The following is a 9,709-nucleotide window of genomic DNA, read 5'->3' as shown; positions in this document are numbered from 1 at the left end:
AGCGCGCCGGCCGGTTCGTGGTCGCCATTCTAGGACCTGTATACCCCAACGAGCATCCGTCCTGCGAGCTATGTGGCCACGTAATTGTTAAAGAGTTACAAAATGTATGAATGGTCATTTTTTGAAGCTAAGCGAATTAAAACTAAGGTTTAACAGAATGTGTTTATAATCCTATATGTTAATAATATTAATCACTAGCTTTTCGCCCGCGGCTTCGCCCGCGTAGAATTCGCTTATATCGCGCGACATGGTAAGGAGTATTTTCTTCGCATTAAAAAGTATGGTTTGTTATTTCCCACGTTTAGCTCCATCTTCATACCAAGTCATACAAAATCGGTTTGACAATAACGAACTTTCATACAAACTTTCATCCCCTCTTTCAACCCTTTCTACCCTTTTTTCGCGATAAAAAGTATCCTATGTCCTTTCCCAAGTTCAGTTCTATCTTCATACCAAATTTTATCAAAATCGAATCAGTGGTTTAGGCGTGAAAGCGTAACAGACAGACAGACAGACAGAGTTACTTTCGCATTTATAATATTAGTAGGGATTTAGTTTCAAAAGCATGCTAAAGCGTATAATTATGCGCTTTAATGGTTGCAAACGAAATAAAAATTTCCATAGACTAAAAACATAACATAAACTGCGTTTTCGAGCGGAAATCATAAAGCGTGGATTTACACGTGAGCACTTTCGCTGGTGTAGCCCACTTTCAAATAAACAATAAATTTGTGGTACAACCACACGCGTTCATTAAAAACTAGAAAGGTCATTGTCTTGAAGATTAGGTGCAAGTACACAGAAAACAAAAGCAATACTACGGATGAATAGATAATATGGATAATATAAAGTTATAGTTAAGGTAAGAAGTCATTTGAAGGAAGTGCATGCTTGCTTATTGTTACTCTCTTAATAGAGTTATATATAACTTTTAAACGTTATTGGTTATTATTTTTTACATATACTTTTTTGAATTAAATACAAAATATAATGTTTTCACATTCTATTTTTGTGAATTAGGGAAATGTCCTGATAGATCTTAGTATATGAGGTTTTGTAAGAATCCTTAAGAAACTGTAGTAAAGTGTACCATACGGTGAAACACATAATAATAGTTATGTTCTAAGAATTTAAATAATAACAAAATTGATTGGGACCCGAATATAAACATATTATGACTTATCTAGTTATACTATAAGTTATTAAAAAATACAAAGATTTCTTAAATTTCAATTTAAAAAAATAGGTCTATAGGACAGATGTAGGTTAAAGATGATTTACGAAGTACACAGCTGCCTTTTGAGTGGTGCGATGCGTTAATATTAATATGCTTTCACAATTCTTGGTTTGACCGTTTCACATAACATTTAAGTTTATATAAAACGTTTAGACGTTTTGGATTGCTTCATCCTCAGATCATAAACCTTTTGTTTTATATCAGAGGCTTTATAGATATTACCATTTATGATAATTAAAATGATACGCTTCCCTAGGTCATCTAGTATAATCAAGGGTAACCGAAAGCATAACAGTCTAGATCGTTTAATCCTGTAATTGTGTTTTACGTAGAAAACAGGAAAAACAATACAACGTGTTGAAGATCACCTTAAGGTCTTGTACCAAACTGTTTCTAAAGAACTTATCTGCATAGGACATTTATACAATAGTGACTCTTATTTAAATAGCTTTAGTTGTTGAAGTGATATCTAAGATATGTGGAAGTTCGTGTTGTTTCGACATTGATTTTAATTGTTGGTTTGCGCTTAGAACACTGTTTACGAATAATTATGAAATTCATTTCGTCCGAGTTGATACACGTGTAAAAATGTTATTTTAATCGTATCACCGCGGCTCTGGTATACTAATTATGTAACGTTGTATGCTGTAATAGACATTAAGGGCAGACTGTTTCTCCACATAACATTAGACAATGATACCAAGTGATGAAATTCAAATTGAAGGCGTTGTTACTTTTTTTATTATATCTAAACTATATTTTTATAAGGATGAAGAGTTTGTTTATTTATTTGAACGCTAAAAATTATATCTATTGTAAAGATGTAAATAACCTTTTAAGTGTTCATCAGCTTATAAATATAGAAGATTATTTCCGAATTTTATTCAATAATGAATTTTATATTGGCCCTTGTGCTATGCCCCTGACATTAAATGCAATTAGCATTTAATACAACCTTTCCCCACTTTCTTCACGTGGATGTGACATTTGGATTCGAGTTCATATGGCAAAACTGAAGTTTTACTAAAAGGTTACTTCCCTCAACTAATAGAGAAGTAACATTTCTTGTATTCTTGTGTATTTAATTTTTCTTATTTTTATTATTCTTTTAAGTTTTCTCATTTTTATTATACCATATTTTGTTATATATACTATAAGAGCTAACAGCAATATTTTATTTACCGATACTATGTTTTCGATAAATGTTCGCGAAATTTCCATGAGAGGGGCTTTTTCGAACCGGTTTTATTGCCTCTCTATAACCGAAATGTGATATCGGAAAAATGTTGCAATAAAATGCTGACGTAGGTGTGAGTGCTGAATTCTGGTTTAATGGTAACAAGAGTACGGAAGAGCAAACTTAAATATAAGGAAGGTTTCATTTCCTAGGCAATTAATGCAATAAAGCGTTCCTACTTTAAGTGTTTAGGTATCATGCAGAATATATTTTAAGCATTTTTATTAAATTTTAAACTGTTTGTTTCATATCCAACGTAAATTGAATCATAAAAAAGTTATTACTCCATCGAACGCTTATGCAATAACCGTAGAATTTTCTTAAGATAATTACCGTTGTACTTTCGAACATCGTGAATTAAAATTTTGTTACTCTACGAAAATAACTTTTATAATAGGTACCTACGTAAAAATAACAACCGTAACTAATAATAGTATCTAAGAATAGATAGTATCTATTCATCGCGTTATGATGTAGAAGCTGAGATACAGGTTGGTTATGGTAACGAAAATAGTTCCGAATTCCGTAGTGTAGAGTAGGCCAGTGGGTCAGAGCAATTTTGATGCAATGAGATTTAAACAAAACAAACTGTTCAACTATTCGTCAGGCAACACAATTGGCGGCAATACAAAATTTCACTTTCTTAAATTAATGAACCGTACGAGTCATTTCTGAAGTTGAGCCTTTATTCATAATTGAATGCAATAACAGGACAATGCATTTTGTATTTTTAAGAATACGTACAAATTATGAAAGAATTAAACTACGACTTACAAAAATAATGATATCAGTAGACATTAACTGAATATATAATTATAATATACTGATAGTGAAGGCTTTTATTTTTACAACAGATTTTTTTAACGGCATTTACAATTAAATGCTATACACGGTTATACGGACTTGGATATAGAGTACTGTAGAATGGGTATTTAAAACGTTCTCATTGCCTTTTAATACTTATAAATTAGCTTAACTTTTATTTGTCTTTATAAATGATAATTACTTTCTCACTTATTTTGAAAATAAAGGGACTGAATAACGTTCATATCAATCTACTAGCCGAGGTCCGCGTTCAGCGTTTTATGAGCTAAAATGTTAATTCTTACGGGTTACATCGTCAAGTATAAGTGCAGAAACAAATTATATCCATTCAACTGTTTTGAAAATTTACCGGACAGACATATAGAAAAAGACGTAGACGCATAGAAAAAGAGAAGGTAGTTTAAGCCTAGTACTATGATAAAAAATGAGCTCTTTGTGTTTATTCTTTACTACTTTACAGGTCGTTTTTATAACTTTAGGGCATAATAATAGTCTACGATATAATATCAGACTGGATAACATTATGTATATAAATGTAGGTGTCAAATTATATAATTTTTATGTACCGATCTTTAGAGAGGATTTTAGTTTAGCGAGATAGTTGTCTCGCTTGATAGATTTGCTGGTAATTGTACATTTCCGCCTCTGTTGTTTGAAATGATGTTACGAAATATGTTATGATTATTACAAGTAGATGTAATTTGAGAGCTATTTATAACAAAATGTACGGTTGGGTATACAAGAAGTGAACGGATCTAGTTACGTCAGAGTGTTCAGGAAGTGACAAGCCGGACAAGTAGTGCCACAGTCTAATAATTCATACAATCGTTCAATGAAGTTGTTGAAATAGATCGTGCGGGAGCCAGGAGAAACGAGCCCGAGCGACATACGTCATGTTGTTAGTAGCTCGGGACACTATTCGGGGGCTGCTGCGCGCATGTTCCAGACGGACTCGGCTTTAACTACGGCATTGTACTATTGTATGTAGGGCGTACACTATGTTAATTGTCGTATTACACTCGTATATGTATCAGTTTTTTAGTGTACGTTTCTTACATTTCGAAACGTGTACCTATCGTTTGTTTCTTGAAAGACAAACAATAAAATGTAATATTTGATCTATATTACCTTGATTATGTAAGTGTTAAACATTTTATAACTTCCAATTATGTATACCCGGGTGGGGGCGGGGCGAGCTACTAAAAATGTTATATATAAATCATGAATGCTCTTTAAATAATAATTTTAATATGATTTTATATTACGCCGGAAGACGTAAAAAAAACATTTTTGCACCAACAAGAATTTTTGAAGTAAGACGTCGACTATGCGTCAGCGGAAGATATCAGACACTTTCCCATTTATATTTCAAGTACATTATTGTTTAAAAACGTTTGTTACGGAAATGTCACAGCATTTCGAGAACTTTTGCGTAACCTCATGCCCTTTGGCCTACAAACCCGGAATCATCGGATGCGAGCCTTGGAAAGTAAAACCACTTTCATACAACTCGCAAAGTATATGCTATATCTATTCAATTGCAAACAGAAACATTGCATTTGAAACAGTGTTTAATTCAATGACTTTGACTTTTAATTAATTAATTACAATCTACAATGATGGCGGCGTACAATGATGGACCAAGCATACAGTTTTAAACACCACCAACATGACTTTTCGTTACTTGTGATCATTATGTTATTTACAGGTATGTTATTTATTTATGTTAATTTTTTTTTAGGTATGTTTTTTATTATGTTATTTATTTATTTCTTTCAGTATAGAAATTCTCTGTGTCGAATGATCTAGAAAGATGGCATAATAGGTACGAGGTAACGTATTTAATAAAAGAAAGAATGATTATTTAATTTTTAGTTTTATAACATTGAAATGCTTTATAAATGAGAAATTTTTAAAGAATAGAAAAATTTTTATCACGAGGGAAAATAAAAGGGATTCGATTTCTTGACAGTAAAATAAATGATTGTAATTATTTATTTATCATTGTGTTCCAAGTTAAAATATACAATGCTATTGTTTCATTATAATTTAAATTAATATATAACTGTATCAAGACTTATTCAAAAGTTAACAGGAGAATGAGCCGTCCTAATCGACTAGTAATTGGTTGACACTTGACATAATAACACATACACAAGATGACTGCAAAATCCTAGAAGCCAATCATTGTTAATAACTTGTTTTTATATGTTTTCACCATATTGCTTAAGATGCCACTGTTCGACTCTGCATGTCTGTTTTTTGATCAAAATTGTTATGAATTAATGTTCATTTTTGTTAAATATTTAGATACGGTCACCAGTTTCTTTATTTCATTACAAAATTAAAGCTTTATATTTCCTGTTTATGATAATTTATCCAAATTGTCAGTTAAAAAATGGCCATTGCACAAATTAATTACCATCGTAATTATTTTATACAGGTAACTTAACGTTAATACATTGTAGACTCCCTAAAGATTAATTTAAAATTAATTTTATAAAATAACAGCTACATGCATAATCGAGGAATGGGGTCTAAGGCTTAATATAAGCGGGACTAGTAATATACTTTGATTTCTATGTCAATATACTATTTGTATAAAACAAAACTCTCGTTTATACACGTATTTTTATGTTAACTTTGTAATAATAGTGGGTAATGACAGTAATTTAGGAATGCTTATGCGTAACAGAAGTTAGATATTATAATGACGATGCATTAATAATTAAACAGTAGCTTGTATTTAAATAAGTGTAGAAAATTTTGAAATAGCTTTATGGAATCCGGGAACAGGAAGAGTATATAACAGATTTTTAAATATATGCATGATTGTTTTTTATTTGTGGAAATAATTGAATTTCGTATAAACGGTATCTGGATTAGAGAAATATAAGAAATAATTGTTCTAAATTAAAAATCTAAATGTTATTTCCTCGATTTTATGGCAAATCCTAAATATTGAAATCAATGAATAAATAATAATTTGATCAATGCTATTTTGTATTATATGTCTATGTATGCTGTTCGAATAATAATTATTCCATAGCGGTTAAATTCAAAAATCACTCGTTAAATAAATGCAACAAAAAGGTTCACATACCTGTTTGTTAAAATTTTTAACATCTTTAATGCTAAAAACATAATTACATGCCAATTTTTTGTTTCATGGGATACCGTTAAGTAATAAATATAATTTGGACAGTGAAGCATTGATCAAATTAATATTTACCCATAAATTAGTCTGAATAATTTGTAAAATTTTTTTTAGATTAAGATTTTTTTATTTTCTTTATAAATAATCCATATTTAATTTCTAATTTAAATTTGTATATTACGAAATAACGCAAATTCAATTCATCCTTCAACTTTTTTTTGATAGACTATTATCAAACTAAAGCTCTCTCTATCATAATATTAACGACCTCCACATAAGACCACAAAAATCTAGTATTAATTAGTGAACTAAAACGGTCAACTGAATAAGGACGATAACCTGAAATGCTTATTTTATAACATGATTTTTAGAAATAAAAGCGTTAAGTGACCTCTTTGTTCTTTCTAAAGATACCATTATCGCATTGGTGCTAATTTTTACTTTGCCTACAAATATCAGTCATGAATTTATTATTACTGTTATCTGTTACTGTTACCCGCGGGCGCCCGCGGCTTCGTCCGCGTGGTCAAAGAATTTCGCATTAATTAGAATTAAATGTTTCACCGCGTTAAAAAGCAGTCTATATCGACACTTCAGTCTCCAGACAAAATCGCTCAGTGCGACGGAGGGGAAAACTAACAAATACACTTAACAATTTTTAAAAGGATTTTCGATTATATCCTACTAGGTTTCCGAACGCGGCTTCGTGCGCGTAGCCAATGGAAAATGATAAACAGTCCCGTGATTATCCCCGTATAGATGCAGTTTCGGTGGAATTTTCCAGATAAAAACTATGCTTTGTCCTTTCTCGTTCCAACCTATATCTATACCCAATTTCATTTAATCGGTTTAGGCGTGAAGAAGACAGATATAGCCTGGCAGACGGATTGAGTTACTTTGGCATTTATAATATTAGGAGTTATTTTATATATTGATAGCACACTAAGCTTTATTATAGCTGTATTGTATATACGAATCTACTCGAACATTTGTTTTAGATAAAAAAAGAAATAAATTAAAAGGTAAGGAATTGAATATATGAAATGAATATGTCATAGTCATAACAAAAAAAAAAAATATATTAATGTTTTTGTAAACTGCGTGGTTTTTAAAAGCAATTCATAATAAATGTACCTAAGCGTTTAAATGACAAACTTTTTACGGCCGGTCACTCACGTCTGTACGCAATACGCAAACCTACAAGTGGAGGACGAATTTTGCAAATGTTTTTCCGTAAGAACTTGTGCGTAGCAGAGCCCAGTGACAGCTCTATAGAAGCAATCTTTATTTATAACAATAAATACACAAAAAGTCTGATAATCTTAAATCTATATATGTAAAGATTTATCTACTAAGTAAAGGTAGGGACAATTCGTTTTTATGTCACGTATGTATATAAAAATGAATCTCTATTTCCTTTGGTGATGCCATCACGCGTGAAGGGCTGGACCGATTAAAATAAAATTCTTTCACCATTAAGAAGTTGCAATTACGCTGAGTGACATAGGTTATATATGTACCACGGGTGAAACCGGGGCGAACAGCTAGTCATAAATAATAATTACACTAGAAGCTTAGAAGGTACTAAAATATTAACACGTTCTTTCACTAAGCAAACAATTATTATTTTTATTTAATATCTTAACGTTGTTATGGTTAATATAGCTTATAATATTTTTTACAGAAGATTGAATTAGAATCAAAATAAATATCTAAGAATTTAGAATGAGATGCGTACAGAGCATTGAACTCACTACATATTCTAATAGTGAATTTATATATTATATTAATCTCATTAATATTGTTGGTTTAAGGATATGTTATTAAATAATAAATATGATTAATTACATTAAGAATGATCACTTTCAAAAATTATTTTCTTTTCAGATTCAAAACACCGTGTAGTAAACTAGTGGTTGGTAATTTTTTTGATCGTTACTTATGCTATTATGTTTTTGTTTGTTTGTTTGTCTTTTATTCACAGCGCATTAAAGCAAATTATTAAGTAGCATAAGCTACTTTTTACCGTGATAAGACATTACATCTTCTATTGAATGATTCTTGATTATGCATATTTCGATACATTCTTTGTTAATCTCTCTTGACCACGCGGGTGCAGCGGCGTTTAACAGCTAGTATGATAAATAGTAGATGCTCGGGTTTTAGATCTGAATATCTGAGAATTATAAAACCTGATGTTTAAAGTGATGATTATATTTGCCAAGAATTATTCATAAACGACTACCTACTATAAATGTTAACAAAACGTATTCGTTCACAGTTCACACGATTGTTATTCGTATACTTAAAATATTTTGCATTGTAATAATTATTGGTTTTTTTCTTTAATGGACTGATGCTTTATGCGAGGTTCTTTAAAAATATTACTTTAGCGACCGATGTTCTAAGTTATGTCAAAAGAAGACAATAAATTAAAAAAGTTTTAAATTATAAAAAAGTGAACAAACATTTGAACTCAATGGAAACCCTGACTCCCAAATTTGAACCAGGATTATCTTTTTATGATTCTGAGTAGGAACTTTTATTTCAAGCAAACTGAAATTTAAACAAACTCACACATTTATATATTCAATTAAAATTCTTAGAAGACTAGATACACTAGAATCGTTATATCATAGTTTTACCGTTTACCATTACCACTGGTAAGCCAAGTAAGCATTAAGCTCGTATTAGAAATATAGCGAATGTGATAAAATAAAAAAATTGAATGTCAGTATTGCAAAGGCAATTACTATTCTTTTTAGTAAAATACTCGTCTTTTAGCTGTCAAACATAATATTCAATTGGAAATAACTAGTAACCAATAATAAAGGTTGCTTTTCATATAACTTGAATCTACGAAGTGCAATAAAAGATAAATATTGTTTTTACAAGCGTTTGAACCCCAGAGGATATCATACGAAATAATAGAATTGTATTTCTGAAACTGTACTATTCAAAGGGTATTAAAGCTCACACACAAAGCTCACACGTTTTTTCCCGTTTTCTTGAATTGAAGTTGATTGTTGGAGGTTGTAAATTTCTGAATAACTTAATTAATTAAGAACATAAAACAATTTAAACATTATTTACTGGAAAAATAACATACTATTTACACTTGGATAATGCCAAAAGAAACCTTTATTATAAACCAACGTAAACTCAAATATGCGCTTTGATTTATACTTAGTCTGGCCATAAATACTGTTACACTTAATTATAAAAAAATATTACATTTGAATTTCGAATCTGT

General features: G+C 30.5%; 2 protein-coding genes across 2 annotated transcripts in view; one reads left to right on the top strand and one right to left on the bottom strand.

The window, feature by feature from the left end:
* Positions 1 to 110, top strand: part of LOC119831257 (eukaryotic translation initiation factor 2 subunit 3-like) — a 1,782-nt gene extending 1,672 nt beyond the window's left edge. The window contains exon 3 of the mRNA XM_038354551.1: positions 3 to 110. Within this exon, the coding sequence (XP_038210479.1) occupies positions 3 to 110 (108 nt within the window). The remainder of the gene's footprint in view (positions 1 to 2) is intronic.
* The window catches only part of LOC119831045 (elongation of very long chain fatty acids protein 7-like), a 28,583-nt gene that overhangs the window by 16,874 nt on the left and 2,000 nt on the right, over positions 1 to 9,709 (bottom strand). The gene's annotated exons all lie outside the window — the stretch shown is intronic.

This window comes from Zerene cesonia, chromosome 13 (genome assembly GCF_012273895.1).
Source record: "Zerene cesonia ecotype Mississippi chromosome 13, Zerene_cesonia_1.1, whole genome shotgun sequence".
Classification (NCBI taxonomy): Eukaryota; Metazoa; Arthropoda; class Insecta; order Lepidoptera; family Pieridae; genus Zerene; species Zerene cesonia.
This window is presented reverse-complemented; position numbering and strand designations above follow the sequence as displayed.